Below are 23,839 nucleotides of genomic sequence, written 5' to 3'. Positions count from 1 at the left end.
TGCCTGACCGCTCCTGTGCGGGCCTGCCATCTCAATCTCCTCAAGCACTCAGCAGTTTCAACTGTGGTTTTTAGCCACCGCCCAGAACGGGGGAGGGGGTGCTAGGGCACCCCCCCCCCCCAGATCATAAGATAGTTTGCATCTGGTTTACATTCAGCCCAGGGCCCTTGAGTTCGAGGGGGGGGGTCCCCTGGGTCCCAAAGCAAGTTGCCCCTCACCGACAGGCTCTCAGGGCCCAGGGGACAGGGGGTGGAGCCGGCTGCACAGCGTTGTGCAGGGCACAGCCCTGTGCTGGGGCAGGAAGCGAGAGTGGGGAGGGGGGAGGCCACAGCCGGTGGAGGCAAAGCAAGGCGGGTGCAGGACGCAGGACTTGTGGGGTGGGAGGGAGGTGCCACACTCGAGCCCTGAGGCCCTGCTGGCCCCTGGGCGCGGGCCCAGCTCCAGCCCCCAGGGATGGACCTCGTGGACCCCGACATCTTTAATAGGGATCCCCGGGACCACTACGACCTGCTGCAGCGGCTCGGTGGCGGCACCTATGGAGAAGTCTTCAAGGTGAGGACACCCCTCCTTCTCCATCACCCCCAAACCAGTGAGACTTTGGGATGAGGCCCAAGAAGGGAAGGGGATGAGAGAGGGTCCCAGTCCTTGGCTTTGGTCAGGGATGCTGAGAAGGAACTCGGGCGAATGGAGCCTGCCTGACTGCCAACTTCCCCTTTACAAGGCTCGAGACAAGGTGACGGGGGACCTGGTGGCAGTGAAGATGGTGAAGATGGAGCCTGGTGAGAAGAGGAGACGGCAGCTCCTTCCCCACACCCCTTCCCCTCCTCTTGGGACACGGTATTGCCTCCCCCATATTCCTCCCCTGCAGCGGCCTTTTCTTTCCTGTCCCTCCTCACAGACGATGATGTTTCCACACTTCAGAAGGAAATCCTCATCTTGAAAACTTGCCGGCATGCCAACATCGTGGCCTACCATGGGAGTTATCTCTGGTGATGAGCCTCAAACCTGCCCTGGGACCCCCCTCCCCGGCCCCTAGCCTGGAATCCCCATTCCTGACCTCCGATCCTGGACCCCTGTTTTTAAACTGCCCCCCCCCAACTTGATCCCCAGTCTGAAGTCCCACTTTTCTGACCAGAGCATTCTCCAATGTGCTCTGCAATTCAGGCCGCCCATTTCTGAGCGGGGATCCCCGACAGTGGTCCCTTCATAGTAACCAAACTTGAAAACAAGGCCCCTTAAAACTAAGCTTTCATCATCCTGCCTTCCAGGTCCCCTGGTTCCACTCTCTGCTCCTTTAATTCCCTAAATCCCCTGACCCCTAAATTAATATCCCTGATGTCCTAGTGATGACCTCTGTCCTCCAGACCTGACACCCTGGGCCCCTCTATCCCCCCCCTTAACCTGCGCAACCTGGGAGATACCTGCCCTGTCTCCTGGGTTAGCATGGGACGGCAGAGTTAGGAGTCCTCCGGGGTTAGGAGTCCAAAGATGTGGGTTTGAGTCCTGTTGACCCTGAACATACATTTTCTCTCAGAGCCTCAACTTGCCCACCTGTAAAATGGAAGTGGAATGATCTCACTCTGGTGGGCGAGGTGGATGACAGCTGTTACGTTAAAGTTTTTGTTGAATTGGAACAAAACAGACAGTGAGCCGGGCTGTCCTACGATAATGACCTATTACTGCCTTTATTATTACTCCTGAATTGTCGTAGGCTGCAGAAGTTCTGGATATGCATGGAATTCTGTGGGGCCGGTTCTCTCCAGGACATCTACCAAGGTGAGAGGAAGGGCAAGGGGGTTCATCCCCCCCCGCCCCGCCCCGTCCATCCCTCCTGTGTCTCTGGGGTTGTGCCTCCTGGGACTGTCTTTCTGGTCCACATTTCCCGCACTGAGCCCCACTCTGGGCCTGGGGCCTGGCCTGGTTGGTGCTAGGGATGCTGTAGTGACCAAGTGGGCCCTGGGCCCTGTCCTCCAGGACTTGACAGTCCAGCCCCAGTCCTTCTGCATGCAGTGATCCCCTCTGCTTTCCCCTCCCATCTTCCCCCGTCTGCATTTTCTCACCGATGTGTCTGTGGCGGTGTTTGAACATTTCTGCCTTTTTGGCCCATCGTATGGTCCACGCTTTCGTTGGCTGAGTGACTGAATTCCTGATTCTCTCTCTCAACCTGCATTTCACTCTTTTGGAAAACTTGAGGGTAGCAGGGGGCGTGGGTCTCTGATCGCCTCTCAATTTCTGATGGCCACCACTGTCTTTGGTCATCTTTCTGTCTCCTTTGAACCCAAGATCTTAAATGTTAGCAAAGGAAGAAATCCATTAAGAAGTCATCAAGGAGGGGGGAAACTGAGACCCTCAGAGAGGAAGTGGCCCACACAGCCAGTCCGCTGAACCTGGTCTCCGACCACTTCTCTCTGTCTGTTGTCTCCCTGTTGTCCCCTCTGTGTTTCTGTGTTTCTCAGAACGTCTTTCTTCATGTTTTTCGATCTCAGTTTGGATCTGTTCCTGTTTCTCTGTCTTTCTGTTTCTCTGTCTCATTCTGTGTGTGTGTGTGTGTGTGTGTGTGTGTGTGTGTGTCCCTCTGCCTTTCCTCATTTTGCAAAGTCACATCACCCCCTGCTCAGAGCCCCCCCTGGGCTTTCATTTCCCTCCAAAGAGAAGCCCAAGCTCCCCCGTGTGACCCCCACCTGCACCCAAGCTGCCAGACTTCGCCTCCTACCACTTCTCTCCCTCCCCCGCTCTGCTCCACCCACTTGCTGCTTTCCAAACCCACCAGGCATTCTCCCACCTCTACGCCTTTGCACCTGCTCTCCTGTTCCCCTCCAAGCTGGACTGATCACGTCTCCACCCCGTCACCTTCTCAGAGTAGAGTAGACTTCACCGACCACCCTGTAAAATGTCATACCCCTTCCCACACATATTTCCTGTTGTTCTTTCTTGCTTTATTTTTTTTTTCTTACGATTTATTAGCATCTCATGTGCTATGCTTTACTCATCTTGTTTGTTTGTTGTCTCCCCGGAATGTTCTCACCACAAGGGCAGGGATGTCTGTCTCTTGTCCACAGCTGTCTCCCCAGTGCCCCAACACAGTGCCTGGTACCCAGTAGACACAGTAAATATCTGTTAAATGAATCTGTCTCCCTCTTCAGCCTCATGTTCCCTGCGTTGCCCGGGGACGTCCCTCCGTCTCCCCCTCCCACTTATCCTACACGCTTTCCCTCCCCACGTGGCATCATCTCAGCCAGTGTGGGTGGGGGCCAGGGGCTCCCAGGTGTCCTGGTTCCCGCCCAACGCCACGGGTGTGATGTTTGCAGTGACAGGCCCCCTGTCAGAGCTCCAGATTAGCTATGTCTGCCGGGAAGTGCTCCAGGTGAGGAGAAGTCTGGTGGGCCTGGGTCGGGTTGGGCCCTGTTCCAGCCCCCGGACTCTCACAGCCCCCATGTCCACTCTCTTCCCCAGGGACTTGCCTATCTGCACTCCCAGAAGAAGATACACCGGGACATCAAGGTAGTCTAGGGGCAGAAAAGTGGCCTTGGTGGGTGGGGGGCCCAGGAGACGGAAGTGGTGTTTGGCGGGCTCAGGGTGGTGTTGAGCTGGGCAGTTGGGAAGGGCCAGGGGATGGAGGCAGTGTGGGTTGGGGGGGGGGTGTCTCCGACAGCCTCTAATTTCCCTCCTCCCCCCCCCCCCCCGCCAGGGAGCCAACATCCTCATCAATGATGCTGGGGAGGTCAGACTGGGTGAGTGTGATTGGTGGGGGTTGGGGGGAGTCTGGCTGGGGACCAAGGGGATAGGGGACCCCAGGTCACCATGTCTCTCTCTGCCTCCAGCTGACTTTGGTATCTCGGCCCAGATTGGGGCAACACTGGCCCGACGCCTCTCTTTCATTGGGACGCCCTACTGGTGAGGGACGCCTGGCGGGTAGCTGGGGATGGAGTGGGGGCAGTGGTTCTCCTCACCTGGATCACTGGGAATCTCCTTCCCGGCCCCTTTCCCTGCCTCTGCCTTTTTCTGTCGAACATTCTGTTTTCTTGTTGGCTCTCTCTCGAGTTTTACGTTTACTTAGGCCTCTTGGTATTAATTTTTAAAAATGTTTTTATTTACTTTTGAGAGAGGGAGAAAGAGAGAAAGCATGAGCAGGGGAGGGGCAGAGAGAGAGGGAGACACAGGATCGGAAGCAGGCTCCAGGCTCTGAGCTGTCAGCGCAGAGCCAGACGCGGGGCTCGAACCCAGACCCGTGAACCATGAGATCGTGACCTGAGCTGAAGTCAGTCGCTTAGCCGACTGAGCCACCCAGGCGCCCCTCTTTGTATTGGTTTTTATTCTGATCCTTCTGTCTTGACTTTTTTGTGTCTCTATTTCTGTTTGTCTCTTCACCTTGATGTTTCTTTCTGCATCTGGTTCTCTCCATGCCCCATTCTCCTTCTCTGTCTCTCTCCCGCACCCACCCCCATACCAAGGAGTATTCCCCTTCCCCGCCTTGTGTCACTGCTGGCTTTCTGAGGGTCTCTGCCCCCAGGATGGCTCCAGAAGTGGCAGCCGTGGCCCTGAAGGGGGGATATAACGAGCTGTGTGACGTCTGGTCCCTGGGCATCACTGCCATTGAACTAGCCGAGCTACAGCCACCGCTCTTTGACGTGCACCCTCTCAGGTAGGCAAGTCCCCCTGGGCCCAGAGGCCCCGCCCCGCCCCGCCCTGACCCTGAGTGCCATCCCCCAGCCTGCTGCCCCACACCAAGGCCCCCTACAGGGGACACCCCTTCCTCCGAGCTCCATCTCAGACCCCCAAGGAGCCTCTCAACCCAGAAAGCCTTTCCTTCAACCCTCCACACCGGGAGGGCTCCACCCCCTTCAGCCCTCCTCCCCCGCGGCAGGGATTCCCCGAGCCTCTCTTCATAACTGCGGTAGTTCTGTCCTGTGATCAGCAGAGTCCCCTGGAAGGGACATCCCAGTGCACTGTAAAACCTAAACCTTGTTCTTGTTCTGTCCCTTGCTTTGCTCCCTGGTGACCTCCGTGCTTTGGGGGACCCCTCGAGTCATTGAGAGTCTGAACACCGTGTCCTCTCCTTACTCTTCCAGAGTTCTCTTCCTCATGTCGAAGAGTGGTTACCAGCCCCCCAGGCTAAAAGAAAAAGGCAAATGGTAGGAGAGGGGAGAGGGTGAGGGAGGGCCAGGGAGGGCAGAGCCAGAAACCACGGTCTGATGGGAGAGTCTCTGGTCTCCTCAGCCCAGAACTTCTTCCTCCTAAGGTCGGCTGCCTTCCACAACTTTGTCAAAGTCACTCTCACTAAGAACCCCAAGAAACGACCCGGTGCCACCAAGATGCTCAGTGTAAACTTCCCCTCCCTTCCCTGAAAAGCCCTTCCCAAACTCACCCCCAGAATTCCCCAGGACCTCTCCAAAACTCTCCAAGATGTACCCTAGACCTTTTGCCAAGATACCCTGAGTTGCTAAAACTCACAGATTCCCAAGGGCCTCCAGACCCAGTCCTGGGTATACTCTGGAATTCAAGGGGGAGCCCTTTCCCCCCGCTAAGGTACCTGTGGGATTCTCCAAGGGCCCCTGCTGGGAACCCTAGACTCTTCTAATCCTTTCCCACCCCTCAAAATCCCCCAGCCTCGGTTTCCCAGAGTTCTCTGCCTTCTTCCTCAGTTGCCCCCCCCCCCCAGATTACCTTAGGTTCTTGAGCCCGTGTCCCAGCCTCTCCCCAATACCAGCCTTCTGTCTGCTGACACCGTCCTCCCCCTCTCCAGCATCAACTGGTGTCCCAGCCCAGGCTAAACAGAAGCCTGATCCTAGATCTTCTTGACAAACTGAGGAATCCAGGGAAGGGGACCCCAGTTGTCGAGATCGAAGATGAGGAGCCTGAGGTGAGGGCGCCCCAGCTGACAAAAGCCTTGGAACCTCCCAGCCTTTGCTTAGGCTGGGCCCCGAGCCTGGAGTGCTTTCCTGAGGCCTCTCTTAGAAGGAAAAGGGGGAGGAGGGATGGGGAGCTGGGCACAGGGCTGGGGGCACAGAGGGCTATGGGAGAGCCAGAGGCTCCTGGCTGGGCCCGCAGGGTGGTAGGGGTGTCTGGGGGAGGGCCACGGTCCTGATGCAGCTGCCACTCTGCCCAGGTGCCCCCTGCCGTCCCCCGGAGGATCAGGTCCACTCACCGATCCAGCTCTCTAGGGATCCCAGATGCTGATTGCTGTCGTAAGTAGAGACGCCTTAAGCTTGGGGTTACTTGACCCGATAACGGATCCAAGAGAACCATTCTACCCTCTGTGATCCTGCCAGAGACCCTCATCGCCACCATCTGATCTCATGATAGACCCCGGAGACCCTCGTCATTTCCACACAGACCCTCAGAGACCCTTATCGCTCTCTGAACCCGCAAGAGACTCCAGAAAACCTCATCACCAGCTGAGCTACAAAATGACTGTAGAGACTCCATGAGACTTCTCATAACACAAGGACCCCCCCCCGCCCAAGAGCCCTCAGAAATCTCTGTCCGATCCCCACGACCCAAGTGGAAGCTGAAAGCCAGCACTGGATAACTTTGAGCCCCATCTCTCTGGTCCCAAACCCTGGCCCCCAGATGAGATCCCGTAAACCAAGATTTTGCCCACCCGACCAAGGGACAGCGCCAGTCCTAAGATCCTGACCCCAACCCCCCAAATTCTACCCTTTTCTCAGATCCATCTCCTCAGCTCACTGCGTCACCCTCCTCCCTTCCAGGGCGGCACATGCAGTTCCGGACGCTCAGAGGAATGGAGTCCAGACCCACGGCCCACACGGTGAGGTGCCTCCCCCCGCTCACCTCAGATGCCCTCCCCTTCCGCCAGGCACTGCTGACCCTTTACTATCCCACAGGCCCACTTACAGCCCCCCGGAGACTTCAGGAGCAGCAGCCCTAGGTCAGGGACCCTCGGTGTGGAGGGGAGGGGGCTGGGACATGTGAGGGAGCCGCCTGAGGGTCACGCCTGTCACTCCTCAGGAGGCAGCCGTCAGAGTCAGACGATGACTACGACGACGTGGACATGTAAGAGAGGCGTGGCCCCCAGCCCCACTGGCCCTCACCCACCCTCACCTTCCTACAGCCACCATGTCCCTTCCATCCGGACCCCAGCCTCCGCCCCCACTCTCCTTCCTCCTCCAGCCGCACCCGCGCTGCGCCCCGGGCCTCCAGCCCTCAGCTCCCAGATGTTGCTCTGGCCCCAGACTTTCCGCCACAGCCCTAACCCTCAAAGCCCAGCCTTCACCCGCATCTTCCCCCCTGGAAATTTCCCTGAACTCCAGACCCCAACCTCAGTGCCTGCAGTCAGCCCAGCCCCCAGGCCTGGGTCCGCCTCTCGCCCACCCATCCGTTCTATGCATCTCCTCTGCAGTGGGCTCATGGGCAGAGCCCAGCACCAAGTGAGAACCTGGCCCCCAGGAGCTCATATGATCTGCATCACGAGGTGGCTGTGAAGATTCAGGCTTGACGCGTTGTCCCCACTTGATAGCCGGTGTTGCGGTTGCCAGTATCCTCACGGCTATGCTAACAGCCATAATAGTCAGCTCCAGCCCAGACCGAGTCACCCCCACCCTCTTGTCCTCAGACCTCCGGCCCCAAACCACTCCCATCTGCCCCCAGTCCTTGTTACCGACACCTGTGCCTGCTTCCCCAATCTTTGTGTTCCAGCCCCACCCCTGCAGATGACATACCTCCTCCACTGCCTCCCAAGGTAAGGCCTTGGGCCAACGGAGCTGGGGGCCGGGGGCGGGGGGGCTGAGGCTGGAGGCTGGGGACCAGGAGGCCAGGGTCCCTAGAGGCTGGGATACTGGGCACTCTAAGGCTGGAGTCTGGGGCACTAGGTCCCTTGAAGTCTGGGAGACCAGGATGATGAACACACTGTAGTCGAGAAGGAGCATCCTTGAACCTCAGGATGGGAATTCAAAGTATTTAGCCAGAGGGACACTGGTCCCAGGACTAAGCTATCTGGCATTAGCCCTTTAGTTGTGGGTTTTTTTTTTTTTAATGTTTATTCATTTTTTTTTTCAACGTTTATTTATTTTTGGGACAGAGAGAGACAGAGCATGAACAGGGGAGGGGCAGAGAGAGAGGGAGACACAGAATCGGAAACAGGCTCCAGGCTCTGAGCCATCAGCCCAGAGCCCGACGCGGGGCTCGAACTCCCGGACCGCGAGATCGTGACCTGGCTGAAGTCGGACGCTTAACCGACTGCGCCACCCAGGCGCCCCTAATGTTTATTCATTTTTGAGAGAGAGAGAGAGAGAGTACGCGAGCAAGCGGGGGAGGGGCAGATAGAGAGGGAGACACAGAATCCAAAGCAGGCTCTGAATTGTCAGCCCAGAGTCCAATGTAAGGCTCAAACTGATGGGACCTGGAGACTATGACCTGGGACCTGGAGATCATGACCTGAGCCAAAGTGGGAAGCTTAACTGATGAGCCACCCAGCACCCCTGGCATTAACTCTTTAGTTGATGGAGTGTGTTGTGGGCGTCAGGGTTGATGCCTGGAATGATAGTGGGACATTGAGGGCTCAGAGCCATGAACAATGTCAGTTCTGGCAGAGGCAGGGTTGGGATCTAATGTATTTCCCCACACGTCTTCTCCATCTCCATAGCCCAAGTTCCGTTCTTCATCAGATGAGGGTCCCGGGGGCACTGGGGATGATGGGCAACTGAGCCCCGGGGTGCTGGTCCGGTGTGCCAGTGGGCCTCCCCCACGCACCCCCCATCTCGGGCCTCCCCCAGCCACCCGAAGCCCCCACCTAACTGCCCATTCAGGTAACGGGGCAGGCTGGGGCAGGAGGTGGGCAGGGGGTATGGGTTGGGCAGGGGAGGCGGTTGCTTTGGGGACTGATTTTCCCCCACCCTGTCTCAGAACCCTCACTCTGGAACCCAACCCCCCGGGACCCTGGTCAACCCCCATTGTTGCCCCCCAAGAAGGAAAAGATGAAGAGAAAGGTGAGACCAGCTGTGTTGAGGACTCACGCCTCTAGATGCCTGGGGGTGCCTAGGGGTGGGATGGTGTGTGGGGACAGGAAGAGTAACAATGACGCTAGGTGACATTTGTTGAGCGGTGTTAATCAGTGCCAGACCCCGATCTCATGTGTACACGTGGTGTAAACCTTCACAGATAGAGCTTGGTATCACAGGCAGTGACATCATCTCACATGTCACAGATGGGGAGACGGAGGCAGAGAGGGATACATAGCTTGCCAAGGTCATAAACCTTTGAGGAGGCAGAGGCAGGATTTGAATGCTGGTGCTCTTGCGTCAGAGTCTTAACCCCTGCACATTCGTGTCCCCTCCTTCCTTTTGTTGGATCTGCTGCTCTGCCCCCCGTGGCCCGCCTAGGGATGTGCCCTTCTCGTGAAGTTGTTCAATGGCTGCCCCCTCCGGATCCACAGCACGGCTGCCTGGATACACCCCTCCACCAAGGGTGGGCACTCAGGAGCGTCACGGAAAGGAAGGGGGATGGGGAGGGCCCTTAATGGAGGCACAGAGGCAGGGGTGGGGGAGGGTCTTTTTTTTTAATATTTATTTTTGAGAGATAGAGCGCGCACATGCAAGAATGGGGGAAGAGCAGAGAGAGAAAGAGAGAGAGAGAGAGAGAGAGTGAGACAGAGGTTCTGAAGGGGGCCCTGTGCTGACAGCAGAGAGCCCGATTCAGGGCCCAAAGTCACAAACTGTGAGATCACGACCTGAGCTGAAATCAAGAGTCAGAAGCTTAACTGACTGAGCCACCCAGGCGCCCCCTGGGGAGGGTCTTAATAGGATGGGGAGGGGCAGAACCGAGGCAGGACCAGAGCCCAGGGTTACAGTTGGGGTTTGGGGATCAAATACGGGTAGAGTGAACATGAATTTGTGGGTGAAAATTAGGAAAGTAAGAGTTTAGGGTCCAGGAAGATCATAACAGAACGGTCAGAGTTTGGGGTGTAAGTTGGACCCTTTAACCTCAGCTGGAGGTTAACGGTACAGAGGCTGGGGTCTGCATTTTGGAGTCGGAAGTTTGGGGGGTGGGAATATAGGCAGAAAGGGAAAGGATTTGGGAATGAGAGATGTGGAGACAAGGTCAGCGAGGGGTAAATGTTAAAGACCCAGCATTAGGGGCATCTGGCTGGCTCAGTCGGGGGAGTGGGCAACCACAACCCTTGATCTCAGGATTGTAAGGTCAAACCCCATGTTAGGTGTAGAGGTTACTTAAAATCTTTTTTAAAAAATGACTAAAACTTATTTAAAAAAAGAAAACAGAGTTAGAGTTTGAGGGGGACACACTGGACAGAAAAAGCCACATTTCAGGGGGCCCGAGTTTGAGGATCAGCGTCGAGACAAGATTAGCATTTGGGGGTCAGGACTGGGGAAGGGAAGGATGGAACTTGGAAGGCTATGTGGGGAAGCATGACTCATGTTGGGGTCAAAGTTGAGGGGACAGGGGTCAGGGTCTGCAGGTCCAGCCTCGAGGGGTAGATAAGAATGAGACCAGCTTGAGCTGGCACTGGGTCGGGGTTTGAGTTCAGATTTGGGGAGACAGAGGCTGGGAGTAAGAGAGAATCGAGCGTCGGGGCTGGAGGACAGACTAGCAGTGTTTGGGGTCAGGTCAGGGTCTGGGAGGCCCCTCCCCAGGATGAGGCAGGTTCCAGCGTCCTTGTGTCTGTCCCCACAGACCAGCACCTGCTCCTGGGGGCAGAGGAAGGCATTTTCATCTTGAACCGGAATGATCAGGAGGCCACACTGGAGATGGTGAGGACAGCAGCTGGGGGACCGAGGGCAGGGGCTGGAGTTGGGGGTTGCTGGGGTCTTATGGGAGCCATCTGCCTCGTTCTCTGCAGCTCTTTCCTAGCCGGACTACCTGGGTGTACTCCATCAACAATGTCCTCATGTCCCTCTCAGGTCTGGCTGTGGGTCAGGTGGGGGGAGTGGGGTCAGAAGTTAAGGGGTCGAGAAGGGGTTGGGAGGTAGATGGGCACGGCTGAAAACAAAATAAACAAACAAAAACATAGGCTCCCCCTTCACAGAGCCCGCAGTTAAAAATCTCAGCCACTTTTTCACTGTGGGACTTGCTCCCTGGGCCTCAGTTTCCCTACCCATAAAATGGGGTTCACAGTAGTCCCACCTCAAGTCAGTTTTGAGGTAAGGTCTACAGTAAGTCTTTACATTTCTTTGACGTTTAGATGAGAGTTGGAACTTATCCCACACTTTTGTGAAATAGAGTGAGGGAGTAGATAGAGGTTACAATTTTGTGTTACTGTTTTATAAACACTTTGCGTAAAAGAACTTCTAATTGACGGGGAAACACCAAGCCAAATAGGCCTCGTGAGTTAGTTAATATCACGTCTGTGATGACAGACTTCAAGAGAATTTCTAGATCGGTTTCTTCTTAAATTTAGTAGCGTGTGCACCTTCACCTGGCTGGCTAAGTGCCCATAGTTTCTCCTGCGGCTACCAGCACGGGAGGCTAGGGAACACACTCATTTTCCTCACCACCGTTCACCAGAGCCAAGCACAGGACCTGGCCTAAGGTGGACATTTACAATATGTTGAGTGGAAAGTGAAGAAATAAAAGTGTTTGAGACTTGAAGCCTTGGGAGTTTCAAAGGGATAGGGCCAAGAGGAGGGACAGAGAAAGGTGGCTGTGGCTGGTGTCCGTTAACCGCCTGCCTCCCCTTACACACACATACGCTGTAGGAAAGACCCCCCACCTGTATTCTCATAGCATCCTGGGCCTGCTGGAGCGCAAGGAGACCAGAGCGGGAAGCCCCATCGCTCACATGAGCCCCCACCGGCTACTGGCAAGGTACCAGCCCCCAGTGGCGCCACAGGCCCCCCGCAATCCCCCCTTCCTGCCGTCCCTCCGCATTTACACCTGCTTTCTCCTGCAGGAAGAATATGGTCTCCACCAAGATCCAGGACACCAAAGGGTGCCGGGCTTGCTGCGTGGGTGAGAGAGAATCCTGACGGGGTGGGGTGGGGGGAACGTGAGGAAAGGGGGCGTGGGGGGGGGACTGCATCTATCCAAGGGGGTTACATTGTTGAGGCAGGCTGTCAACAGCCCGGGGAAGTTGTGTGCCCTTGGGGGGGGGGGTGGAGGGGAGAGAAGATTGACCCTAACCCATCCTTACCCATCTCCCACAGCGGAGGGTGCGAACTCGGGGGGCCCGTTCCTGTGCGGCGCACTGGAGACGTCCGTGGTCCTGCTTCAGTGGTACCAGCCCATGAACAAGTTCCTGCTGGTCCGGGTAGGGGGGCTGTCGAGGCTGGGGACTCTGTGAGGTTGCATGCTAGGGCCTTCCACTTGTTACGCTTCTGCTGAGAGTTTCTTGAAGTCCGGCTTCTACCCGAGGCCCCGCCCACTTGTGGTCGGCGCCAGAGGGTCCCCCTTCTGAGAGCTTCTGGATCCTTAAGCTCCGCCTCTCACTCCAGCCTAATTATCCTTCAGGCCGTATGCCCCATTCCTCTGGTCTCTAAGGGGACCCCACTCAGATCCTTTGACTCTAAGGAGACTTTGCCGCCTGTGAGGTCACGCCCCTCCGGGGACCCCGCCTCGCTGTCATTAAGGCGGCACGCTCCAAACAAGGCACGCCAACTTTGAGCCACATCCACCCATTTCTAAGGAGGCATCACCTCACGCCTCTGGGGCCTTACCCCCTGAAGTTTCTAGGTGCCATCCCCCAAAACCGAGGGCCCAGGAAATATACTTGGGAAGCTCCCTGCAGGCTCTCCTCCCAGGCCCCTCCCCTCTCAGGCCCCGCCCCACGACTCTGAGCCCGCCCCTCCCTGTGCGGCCTGCAGCAGGTGCTGTTCCCGCTACCGACGCCCCTTCCAGTGTTCGCGCTACTGACCGGGCCGGGCTCCGAGCTGCCCGCCGTCTGCATCGGCGTGAGCCCGGGGCGGCCGGCGAACTCGGTGCTCTTCCACACCGTGCGCTTCGGCGCGCTCTCCTGCTGGCTGGGCGAGATGAGCACAGGTGGGTGGGGCAGGCTCGCTGGGGGCGGGGCTGCTGGGAGGCGGTGGGCTGGGCGGCTGGGCTGTGCTTAGCCTGCGATGTAACTGGGGTAACTGGGAAAGGGATTGCAGCTGGGGCGAGGGGAGAGAGGTGGATACGTACAGCCGGTGAGATTGAGGACCCGTCGGGACCGCTGTGATGGGCGGGGTTTAGCTTGGGAATGGAGAGGGTGCCTAGCGGAGGAAGGCAGAAGCAGGTGGAATTGGTCTTTGAACCTCTGCCTGTCAAACAGAGCACAGGGGACCGGTGCAGGTGACCCAGGTAGAGGAAGACAAGGTGATGGTGTTGATGGACGGTAAGGACCCTCCTCCCAGTCTTTTCTCCGCTGTTCCTGGATCTCGGCTTCGCAGACCCTGTGCTTCTCAGAAATGCTGAGCCCCTCCGGGCCTTGCCCTTGTCCTGCTTTGCTTCTCAGTGAATTTATTGTACAGTCTCTCAGCATCCTTCTGAGCCTCACTCTGATAGCCCTCTCTCTACCCTCTTCTAGGGTCTCTGAAGCTGGTGACTCCGGAGGGGGACCCAGTCCGGGGACTTCGAACTCCAGAGATCCCTATGACTGAAGCAGTAGAGGCCGTGGGTACGTGCAGGGGTGGGAGGGCCCCCGGTCCAGAATGGAGGCTCAGTGATACCCAAGCGTAACAGGCACCGCTTGTCTCCCAGCTATGGTCGGGGGCCGGCTCCAGGCCTTTTGGAAGCATGGAGTGCAGGTGTGGGCTCCAGGCTCAGACCAGGTAAGCTTCATCCCAATGCCCACAACTCCGCTCCTTCCCCATCAGGCATCCAGTTCATCAGATGGATCAGGAGAATTGAGTCAGGGTGGGAAGCCCTGACTAGAAGCTTCCTCCAGTCTCAGTTCAGCCAGGTCCCCTTCTATACCCCAGGGCCTCTTGGGTCTAGAGCTCATTCCAGGCCACTGGGGGATCTTGTGCGAGAGAGTCTACTCTCTCTGAACCTCAGTCTCCAGCTATAAAATGGGGGTCACTAGAAAGAGATGTGGGTGGTTAAGAACATGAACAGACGGGCTGGGTTGGAACCAGCTGATTGGCCTCAAGCAAATGACTTAACATTCCCGTGCATTACTTTCCCCATCTGGAAAATGGAGTGAAAAATGGTCCTTAGCTCATAGATGTGTCAGATGCTGCCCATACGTGTTTGTATTTAATCTTCACCATCACATATGAGGAAGGTCCTGTGACTTCACAGGTTAGTAATCTGAGGCACAGAGAGGAAAAGTAACTTGCTTGGTGGGTCACACAGCTGGTGAATGGTGTTGACTAGAATTATTTCTGGATCTAAGACTAAAAGTTTAGAGACCTCTCCCCCACCCCCGTTCCCTTTAAGGGAAAGGGGAAGAGTCTTCTAGATATTGAAACACACACTTTTCCCCCAGCTGTTGCAGGAGCTGAGAGACCCCACCCTCACCTTCCGTCTTCTTGGCTCCCCCAGGTATGGACTTAAGGAAGGGGAACACGGAACTGGGGAGGGGGGCTTCCAATTTGGAGAGGTGTCTTGAGGTCTCTAGCCACCTGTATCTTTGGCCTGGACATTCTCTCTCTTGGTCTCCCTGCTTCTATCTCTGTGCCTTATTCCCCACACAGCGGCCAAGGGGACATTTTTATTTTTTTAATTTTTTCACTTTTTAGTTTGACATAATTTTAGACTCACAGAGAAGTTGCAAAAAGAAATTTAAAAATTCTTGCATCCCCTTCATTCATCCAGTTCCTCGGATGTTAACTTTTTGGTTGGTTTTTGTTTTTGTTTTTCTTTGTGTGTGTGTGTGTGTGCTTTGTTTTTATCACGTATATTTTATCCTCTTTTGTATATGTGTCATTTTTTTTTCTATTTGGGTGTGAACTGTTTCCTAAGTCCAAGCAAAGACATATTCTTACAGACCACAGTGCAGCTGTCAAAATCAAGAAAATAACCACAAGACATCACTACCTTCTAACCCACATACCCGGTCTCACTGGTTAGCCCAATGATACTCTTTATAACCAAAAAATAGTACTTTTTTTTTTTTTTCTGGTCCTGGAGACAATTCAAAATGATGGGTTGCATTTAAGAGTGGTGTTTCTTTAGTCTTTAGCCTGGAACAGTTCTTCAGGTTTTCTTTGTTTTTCGTGACCTTGATACTTTTGAAGAGTACAGGAAGGTTGTTTTCCAGAATGTCCCTCAGTTGGGTTGGAGGTTTCCAGGTTAAGCATTGCGGGGGCAGGGGTACCACAGAAGTGACGGCGGGTCATCAGTCCATCGTATCATGTCAGTTTGTCCCAGTATTGGTCATGCCATCTTTGAACATTTGGGGAAGGTGGGGTGAGTCCGGTTTCTCCACTAGAAGTTACTTTCGTGCTAAAAAAAAAAGTATCTTTTGCGGTGATTTGCTGAGACTGTGTAATTATACTGTTTCTATCAGACTTTTACTCACAGCTTTTAGTATCTATTATTGATTTTTGCCTGAATGTATTTTTAGGATAGTTACCCAGTGGTGATTTCCTATTTCTGCACTCATTAGTTGGCATGCTACTGTGGGGGAAACGGTCCTTTCTCTACCACGTATGTATGTATGTGTGTGTGTATTTCGGCACAGTCTCCTGGATTTCCATTTTATTCTGTGGGTTACAATCTATATGAGTATCATGATTAATTTCGAGGCACGAGAACTCCCAGATTTAGCCAGGGAGAGCCCCTTCAAGGATCTCTTGCAGCCTTTTGACATGCCAGAGCGGTCTTCTAAAATCTAAATCCGATTGTGTCACTCTCCCCATTTAAACTCTCCCGTTAAATACCAAATCCTGGCCACAAGAGAAATACAAGATAAATACCCCGTCCCGGCCACAGCGCACGAGACTTTGACTTCTGCAGCCAAGCCCCAAGCTCTCCCCCACCTCAAAGCCTTTGCATAGGCTGTTCTCTCTGTCCAGAACACCTTTCCTTGACTTTTCACCAAGTTCCCTCCCTCCTGAGCCTCTTTCAGGCTCCACCCGCTATTCTTCGGGGCACGCTGGCCAGCCCTTTGGGATAGGTTTCCATGCAATGTGTTCCGTTACATGAGTGGTTTGCAGTCATGTTAGTCACTGATTCATGCTGGTCTTCGTTTTGGCCTCCTCAAGGGCAGAGACTGCCTCTGCACATCACTGCAAGAGTCCAGAACTGTGCTGGCACAGCCTCTGTTAACTCCTTTGTGAATGAATGAATGAATGAATGAACTGACTTCTCTCCTCCTTCCCCAGGCCTGTGGTGGTGGAGACACGCCCAGCAGATGATCCTACTGCCCCCAGCAACCTCTACATCCAGGAATGAGTCTCTAGGGGGAGGGGGGGTGTTAGGAACCAGTCCCTGCACCCCCCTCCCCAACGGACATACATTAGTGATCATGACATGCACTTGTCTCCCAATAAACATGGCTCCAGCCTCTGCTGTCATCTTGTTCTTCAAGGGGGGGAAGGGGAGGGCAGAATTCCCGGATGCCCACCCATACCTCAAATGTCAACGATCCAGCACAACGATGTCAGGAGTGTAGCACAGACTTTATTTCTCCAGTACATGGTCACCTGTCCCCCAGCTGCCGTTGGGGGCGGGGTTTGGGACTAAGGGACTTGCTGTGAGTTTAAGGCACTTGAGGTGGGGGTGAAGGGCCAGCTGGGGGTGTCTCAGCTAAGCTGGTCCTCGTACTGCTTGCGGAAACAGTCGCCAGCTGGGAAGAAATCCCAGCATCTCTCTTGGTACATCTTCCAGACGTAAGACTCCTAGGATTGGGGCATGGGGAAGAATTGGTCACATCTTCAAAAGCTCATGTTGACACGAGCTTTTTACCGCCACCTGCTGCTTGACCTTATATTAAAATTCTCCATGTCCCTGCCCACTGTTCTCCCATTAACACCCCCTTACCTGGCCCGTGTGTTCTGTCTCATCCTTATTTATCAGATACATCAGGAAAAACCTGGGGATGGAAGGGCAGTGGTGAGGACTACCCTAACTTTCTCCTGACTGGCTCGGAATCCACCCACTTGGATGCCACACCTAACTGGCCAATGCCCATCCCCCCCCCCCACCTTGCTGTCGGCCACACCCCCATCCCTCGAATGGTCAATGGACCTATGCTCACATGTAATTGGCCAGGTTGTGCTCCTCTAGAGTGTGGGTCTCAAACCCGTGTGGTGTCGTATCGAAGTAATCGCTGCCGATGCCGCAGATGAAGCACTTGGTCTGTGGGTGGTGGGAGACATCAGAATCCGGGCCCATTCGTCCCCCAGCCTCCCATAATCCCTCTGGGTCACCCCCAGCCTTGACCTACCTCCATATCTTCCTTCACTTGCTCTTGTTGGTCTCGGAGCTCACCAAAAGCGTCAATGATCAGACCTGCGGTGGCAGGCGCAGGTCAACGCCCAACCTCTGACCCAACTCAGGCTCCTCCCTCTTCTGGCTACCTACCTCGGAGCCTTGCCCCCCCCCCCCCCCCGTCCTCCTTCTCCCTAATCTCACCCTGCTTCCTGAAGATAATAATAGCCAGCATTTATTGAGCACTTATTATGGGTAAAACACCTAGGAATTGACTTAATTTTCATCATAACCCTGCCAGGTTAGTATCATTAATAGCCCCACTTTACATATGGAGAAACTGAGGCCCAGAGAGGCGACTTGCCGAAAGTCTCACAGCAGGAAGAGGCAGAGGCAGAGCCAGGATGTGAATCCGGGCAGACTGGATCCTGGGCCCGCACTCTCAAAGGAGCCAGTCTGCCTCTGGGCACTGAGCCCCCACTCGCACAACCACGACCAGCACTGACCCTGGATGATGGCCAGCAGGATGACGATGACAAAGAAGAAGAAGGTGATGTCGAAGACCACCCGGTACAGCTCGTATTCGTCGCCTGCCGGGTCCTCGATCTCGTCCCCGATGCCCCCACCAGCTCGGACACCCACGTACATGTGAAAGAGGTAGCACTGTGGGGGAAGGGAGAGAAGCCTACCGGTCATGCGCTCCCTCATTCGACATCCGCCAAGTACCTCCAAGGCCCTGGGCTGAGGGGGCAGGAGACGTAGCAGTGGCTGAGACGGTTCTGGGCCCTGGCCTCACAGGGCTCACAAACATGTCATCAGATAGTGACAGCCCAGAAGTGATCATGGCTGCGATAGGGACAGCACAGGCAGAAAGGGCAGAGCCAGGGCGGGGAAGCACAGGAAGCTTTGAAGTTTTGAAAGGCTGACTCAGCCAGGGTGATCAGGCGAGACTTCCCTAGAAGAGGGGACATGTGTGAGCTGGGACTCGAAGGAGGTGTTAGGTGGGAGAAAGTGTTCCAGGCAGAGAAAACCACACGTGTTTTGACACCGCTGGGGAGCAAAGAATACATTTTGTCCCTGGGAGGAACTGAAAGAGGTTCGGTGAGGTTAGAAAATAGAGAGCTCCTGTGAGAAAGAGCAGGGAGACAAATGAGGCCCAGCCAATGGTCAGGGAGGGCTTCCTGTAGGAGGCAGCACTTAAGTTGAAAGGTGACGTGTCAAGCGAAAGAGGGGCGTGTCCGTGGGGCCCGTGGCGGAGGATGGAGAGCATGTCAGATGCAAAGGGCTTGGGTGGGAGGAAACACATGGTCTTAGGGGAACTGAAAGAAAACAGGCAGCCAGGCAGCCAAAAGCAAGAAAGACTGTGGTGAGACTCGGGCAAAGCTAGCTCTTCCCTGGCTTCGGACGCCATGGTGAAGGATTCAATTTTATCCCATGGCATTGGGGAGCTACGAGAAGGCTCTGAACAGGTAGGAGGGCTCGGTCTGCGTGGCACTTGGGAAAGAAAGACTTTACGCCTGTTCTTTCTGTGTCCCCAAGAAGTGAGAGCTCCCAGCTGTCTTGGTTAAGAGCCGAGGCCAGTGACTGGTGAGAAGAGGGCTATGGGTGTCAAGACTAGGTCTGGTGGGGCCTCAAATGTCAGGCTGAAGAGCCGGACTAGGCCCTGAGAACGTGGTGCAAGATTATAGGACATCTTGTGAGATGAAGCCTTGGGACAATTCTTCCAACCGTGGCCTGTGCCTCTAGTAAGGTCAGCTCCACCTGGGTTATGACCACCGTTCTCAGAATAGAAGAGAAAGTATAAACAAGCATATAGCATGCTGGTACTTGGGGTGAAATTTATATGTGTGTATTTTTAAATTTTTTAAAGTTTCTTTATTTTCAGAGAGAAAGATTGAAAGAGAGGCGGGGGGGGGGGGCAGAAAGAGAGAGAGAGAGAGAGAGAAATCCCAAGCAGGCTCCATGATGCAGCACAGAGCCCAGTGTGGGGCTTGAACTCGCAGACTATGAGATCATGACCTGAGCTGAGATCGAGACCGACGCTTAACCTACTGAGCCACCCAGGCGCCCCCATGTTTCTTTCTTTTTTTTTTTTTAAGTAATCTCTACGCCCGACGTGGGGCTTGAACTTACAACCCTGAGATTAAGAGTCGCATACTTGGGTGAGACTTTTATAGACAACGATGAGAGTAGCTAACACCTATGGAACCCTTAATACACACCAGGCACCGTTGCAAGACTTTTAAGGGAGCTGCCCTGGGTCCTAAAACCAGCCCTAGGCTGTAGGCACTGTTGCCACACACCCGTTTTACAGGGGAGGAACACCAGAGCGTGAGTAGGTTGACTAGCCTGCCCCAAATCACATGCTTTGTAAGCGACAGGGGCACCGTGTCTGAGCACCTTGCCGATAACAACAGCTTTAAAGGCTCAAATAACATGCCGACGGGGGCTGACGCTCACTGAGCACCGATCACGTGCCCGGCACTGTTCAAAGTACCTCACGGAACCCTCACAGTAGGTCTACGAGGTGGGAACTACCATCAGCCCCCCTTACAGACGGGAACACTAAGGGTCAGATGGTCAGTGACCAGGCCAAGAGTGCCGGGGGAGGGGCTCACCGTCATCATGTCGTCGCACTTCATGTCGGGCTCGTCCTCATCCTCACTCTTGTTGTAGAACTTGCGGAAGAAGTTGAAGGCCACCACGGTGTACAGGTAGACCACCACCGCCAGGAGGCCCACGGTCATCACCAGCTGGGGGTGCGCAGGGGGCTGGTCAGCTCCACGCTCGGCCGCCCCCCCCCCCCGTCCTCACCCCCAGTCGGTCAATGTGGTCCTCCCTCCGGGGTCTCACCACCCACACCCACCCTGGCTCAGCCCGCCCAGCCTTGCCCTTCCCCACCGGAGCCGCCCGACCCTCACCCCTCCACCCCTACTCAGGCTGCCAGCTCATCCCTGCCTGGCTCACACCCCCCAGGCAGGCCCCCCGCCACACCTGCTTCCCATTATGGGTGACGGAGGACAGGATGGTGCGCAGCGTCTTGACCCCCATGGCAATGTCCAGGAGGTGGGCCGCAAAGAAGAAGTTGTTGTAGTGTCCCAGGAGGGACATCACCATGTACCAGCCCAGGTATAGGAAAGACTGTGGGCACACAGGGTCAGGGGTCAGGGAGCGTGCGGGATTCCTGGGGAACACTCCTGAGGGGAGTGTTCAGGAAGGCCAAGGAGCACTTGGAGGGGTAGGGAGCACTCCGGGAACAGGGGGTCCAGGAACATTTGAGTGGCATGGGAGTGCTCTGGGAGTCACGATACCATCTCTGCCTAGGGAGCGTCTGGAGGATTGGGAGCACTCTGCAGTAATGGAGCACTCTGGGTGAGAAGCCATCCTAAGGGTACCTGGGGAGCCCTCTGCTGAAGGACACAGACTGAGAATTCAAGAGCACCTGAGGGACAAGGGGCTTCGGGGGGCCAGGGGGTATCATAGGACCAGAGGTGCATGGGGGCTCAGGAGTCGGTCCCTGGTCAGGGATACCTGGGGGTGGAGCCCCCGGCCCTCCCAAGGCCCTCCTCCCGCAGCCCACCCCCCACCTATGAGCCCCTCCTCACATTGTCTGTGAAGATGACCCCAAACTTCCAGATCTGGTACTTGACGTCAATGGACATGAGCCTATGTGGGGTGGGAGGAAGAAGGACGGGCGGATGCCTGAGAGGCTCAGTCCCCGGCCACCTTCCCTGATGGCCCCAGGCCTGTACAGGATGGCCCCTGGCTTACCAGGTGAGCAGCCCCGGTGGTGGTTCAGGCTTACGCTCGTTGTGGGCTGTGATCTCCAGCGTGGCCAGATCCATGCCCAGCAGCTCGGCGATCCGCTCCCGCCCATAGATGTCCCCATGCTTGTCCAGGACCTGTACCAGGGATTGTGGGGACATGTGGACGTGGCTGGGGTGGGGGAGGGCATAGCCTGCATGGGGCATTCTGGGGACACTCTGAACATTGTGTGAGAAATTGGGCTTGCATTTTTCTAGGGACACGGTTCAGAGCTTTCTTCAGATCCTCAGGGGGAGGGTCCAAAAGTGATAAAGTTTCAGCTGATTCATTAACCAAATTAATAGGGATAATTTATTATTATTAAGGTGGTAGCGAAGGAACCCTATATAATTGGGTCTCTGCCATCAGTGAATTCTTCTCCCACTCACCCCCCTCATTCACTCTGCTTCAGCCACACAGACCTCTTCGCAGTTCCTCAAATATACCAGACACATTCCTGCCTCAGGGCCTTTGCACTGGCTATTCCTCTTGCCTAGGACACTCTTCCCCCAGATTTCTACTTGACTCACTCCTTTACCTCATTAACTAGTGTGCCCTTTCCTGCCCACCGGACATGAGAGGGCAACCTCTCCTGGCCAGCGCGCGCACACACAGACACACACACACACACACACACACACACACACACCCTCCCCACCCCCCGTCACTGCTTTTTTCTTGTACAGCGCTTATCACCACCTAAACCCTATATATGTGCTCATCATCTGTGTTGCCAGCTCGAGTGTCAGAATCACTGTTGTGTTTACTGTTGGATTCCTGGCACATGGCAGGTGCTTGATAAATGTCTGTTGAGTGAATGAACGATGGTAACAGGCGACGTTCGTCTACTTTCCCTATGTGCCAGATGCTGCTCGTGTCGTAGGCCGCAGAATCTTTACAACCACCCTGTGGGGTCAGTCCTGTTACTACCTCACTTTGAATCTTAGGGAAACCGAGGCACAGAAAGGCTGACACAGGAGTAGAAAAGCAGGCAATCCAGCTCCAGAGTCTGTGTGCTTCAAATAATATGCCTCACCTCTTCTCTCTTAACTAGTACTTAACTGAGTACTCATCCTGAGCCAGATACTGTGCTCTGCTCATAACACCTATTATGTCATTACAGAGGGAGGGGGGGATTGTCATGCTCATTTCCAGACGGGCAAACTGAGGTACTCCTCAGGGAGCCAAAGCCCCTTGCCCAAGGTCGCACACAAAGCAAGTGCTTCACAGGACTGGGATGGCCAGGTGGCAGCCAGAGAGACCCAGCTTGGGAGACCCTTCCACCTCCCCATCCACATCCTCACCTTCCGCTTGACGAACTTGTCCCAGTAGTTGCTGGGGAAAGACCTGCCGAGAGAGACAGAGAGACCCCGAGGTGTGAGGGCCAGAAGGACCCGGAGGCACCAGCCGGGCCAGGGTGGTCAGAAGTTCCAACGCTTTTCTCACAGGGGACCCCGCACGGTAGGGTTGCGTCTCACTGGGAGTCAGGCTCCGCAGACCTCATGCCAGGCGAAGCTTTTCCCCGGGTCAACCACTACCCCCACTGCCATCTTGGTGGGGCCCACGGGGGGCAGCGGGCTTGCACCGGGGGCCAGGCAGCTCTGGTGCGTGAAGGGCAGGGCAGAGTCCGAGCCAGCAGCCTGGCCCTGCTCCGGCGGCCAAGGGAGTGATGTGCTCTCTCATCCTGTTTAGGCTTATTGGATGAGTCTGACCCTTTTGTTCCCACTTTTCTTTTTTTTTTAATATATTTTTCACATTTTTATGTATTTTTGAGAGAGAGAAAGAGAGAGCGAGTGAGAGTGAGCAGGGGAGAAGCAGAGAGAGAGAGAGGGGGGCAGAGGATCCCAAGCAGGCTCCGTGCTGACAGCACAGAGCCCGACGCGGGGCCCGAACGCACGAATTGTGAGATCGTGACCTGAGCCAAAGCTGGGCGCTCAAACGACTGAACCGCCCAGCTGCCCCTCGTTCCCAGTTTTCTGATTGACAAGTTGATGCCCTAAAATCCTGCAGAGGTGGGCTTGCTGGGAGTTTTGTTGGGTTTGGAGTGGAGACTTATGAATCCAGGGGTTCACGCCTATTTGATGTGCTTCGATTCTTGGCACTTCCTGTCCTTACTGATGCTCAAATTGTCCCTGAATCGTCCAGCGGGAGCCCCTTCCCCTGGCAGCACGTTTTCTGCGGAGCACATCTTTGCTTTCTGACCCAAGGTAATCCAGGCTGATTGCACTTCCCCGCCCCAGGCCTGAAATCTGCCGCTTCTCCAAGGAGCCTGGTTCCTTTTTTGTGGGAAACGGTATTTAGACGTGGAGGTCCTGGGCAGACCCGGCTTTAAACAGATGTCTCTCCCTCTCTCTCTCCGTTAAGCACGTGTGCTTGAATGCGTAGAAGTTCAATGTGCCTTCGATGGTGACGATGAGAGCACAGGATGTCCTTGGTGTGGTTTCTCTCCCTCCTCTCACCGCTTCTCCTGGGCAGGACCCCACAATAGAAGAACTTCCAACACTTATCCAGGGCTCACTGCGCCCCGGAAACCACGTGAGTTCGTCTCGTTTCATCGTTACGAGACCCTCGGTGCTACTGTTTGTCCTCTTTTTACAGATTAGGAAACTGAGGCACAGAGAGGCTAAATGACTTGGCCAAGAATTCCTAGCTAGCATGTGGTCAACCCAGGCTGCCTGACCTTGCGTTCTTATTCTGGAGATGATGAGCCCCTGCTGCATGAACACACGAAACTGGACTTGATCGGGGGTGGGAGAGAGGGGGAGCGGAG

General features: G+C 55.2%; 2 protein-coding genes and 1 long non-coding RNA gene across 11 annotated transcripts in view; 2 read left to right on the top strand and 1 right to left on the bottom strand.

The window, feature by feature from the left end:
* Nucleotides 1-331: 331 nt before the first annotated feature.
* On the top strand, nucleotides 332-16,402 carry MAP4K1 (mitogen-activated protein kinase kinase kinase kinase 1). 2 transcript variants are annotated; one of them, XM_047835999.1, is made up of 31 exons: nucleotides 332-552; nucleotides 722-779; nucleotides 899-989; nucleotides 1,712-1,776; nucleotides 3,309-3,364; nucleotides 3,454-3,501; nucleotides 3,689-3,731; nucleotides 3,822-3,894; nucleotides 4,511-4,642; nucleotides 5,070-5,132; nucleotides 5,240-5,321; nucleotides 5,744-5,860; nucleotides 6,107-6,185; nucleotides 6,669-6,769; nucleotides 6,846-6,889; nucleotides 6,970-7,014; nucleotides 7,657-7,699; nucleotides 8,603-8,765; nucleotides 8,863-8,945; nucleotides 9,339-9,423; nucleotides 10,648-10,724; nucleotides 10,814-10,874; nucleotides 11,670-11,778; nucleotides 11,864-11,922; nucleotides 12,117-12,220; nucleotides 12,774-12,948; nucleotides 13,220-13,282; nucleotides 13,475-13,564; nucleotides 13,648-13,718; nucleotides 14,378-14,433; nucleotides 16,218-16,402. In XM_047835999.1, the coding sequence occupies exons 1-31, from the start codon at nucleotides 454-456 to the stop codon at nucleotides 16,285-16,287; spliced, it is 2,505 nt and encodes an 834-aa protein (XP_047691955.1). In that variant the 5' UTR covers nucleotides 332-453; the 3' UTR covers nucleotides 16,288-16,402. The 2 variants fall into 2 exon arrangements, with proteins under 2 accessions (XP_047691955.1, XP_047691956.1); XM_047836000.1 differs by having other exon boundaries at nucleotides 333-552; nucleotides 6,711-6,769.
* A 93-nt stretch (nucleotides 16,403-16,495) lies between these two features.
* RYR1 (ryanodine receptor 1) overlaps nucleotides 16,496-23,839 on the bottom strand; it is a 132,406-nt gene continuing 125,062 nt past the window's right edge. For all 8 annotated transcript variants that reach the window (XM_047835988.1, XM_047835994.1, XM_047835990.1 and 5 more), the window contains 10 exons: nucleotides 22,374-22,416; nucleotides 21,037-21,167; nucleotides 20,871-20,931; nucleotides 20,260-20,406; nucleotides 19,884-20,018; nucleotides 17,772-17,928; nucleotides 17,282-17,346; nucleotides 17,093-17,193; nucleotides 16,876-16,927; nucleotides 16,496-16,733 (listed from right to left, as the gene is read on the bottom strand). In XM_047835988.1, the coding sequence (XP_047691944.1) occupies nucleotides 16,638-16,733; nucleotides 16,876-16,927; nucleotides 17,093-17,193; nucleotides 17,282-17,346; nucleotides 17,772-17,928; nucleotides 19,884-20,018; nucleotides 20,260-20,406; nucleotides 20,871-20,931; nucleotides 21,037-21,167; nucleotides 22,374-22,416 (988 nt within the window). In that variant the 3' untranslated portion in view covers nucleotides 16,496-16,637. The remainder of the gene's footprint in view (nucleotides 16,734-16,875; nucleotides 16,928-17,092; nucleotides 17,194-17,281; nucleotides 17,347-17,771; nucleotides 17,929-19,883; nucleotides 20,019-20,259; nucleotides 20,407-20,870; nucleotides 20,932-21,036; nucleotides 21,168-22,373; nucleotides 22,417-23,839) is intronic.
* LOC125153097 (uncharacterized) lies at nucleotides 18,483-23,807 on the top strand. Its single transcript, XR_007147403.1, has 5 exons — nucleotides 18,483-18,734; nucleotides 19,942-19,979; nucleotides 20,242-20,394; nucleotides 20,590-20,637; nucleotides 23,434-23,807. It is a non-coding gene; the product is annotated as an uncharacterized LOC125153097 (long non-coding RNA).

This window comes from Prionailurus viverrinus, chromosome E2, assembly GCF_022837055.1.
Source record: "Prionailurus viverrinus isolate Anna chromosome E2, UM_Priviv_1.0, whole genome shotgun sequence".
NCBI lineage: Eukaryota > Metazoa > Chordata > Mammalia > Carnivora > Felidae > Prionailurus > Prionailurus viverrinus.
The sequence above is the reverse complement of the archived record's forward strand: the minus strand, read 5'-3'. Positions and strand labels throughout refer to the sequence as shown.

Excerpts from the sequence above, each read along its gene's own strand:
- MAP4K1 (XM_047835999.1), top strand. The coding sequence starts at position 454 with ATGGACCTCGTGGACCCCGACATCTTTAATAGGGATCCCCGGGACCAC. Across the intron at positions 7,015-7,656 it reads GACTACGACGACGTGGACAT|CCCCACCCCTGCAGATGACA; the intron begins GTAAGAGAGGCG and ends TTTGTGTTCCAG. Across the intron at positions 13,719-14,377 it reads GGGCTCCAGGCTCAGACCAG|CTGTTGCAGGAGCTGAGAGA; the intron begins GTAAGCTTCATC and ends CTTTTCCCCCAG.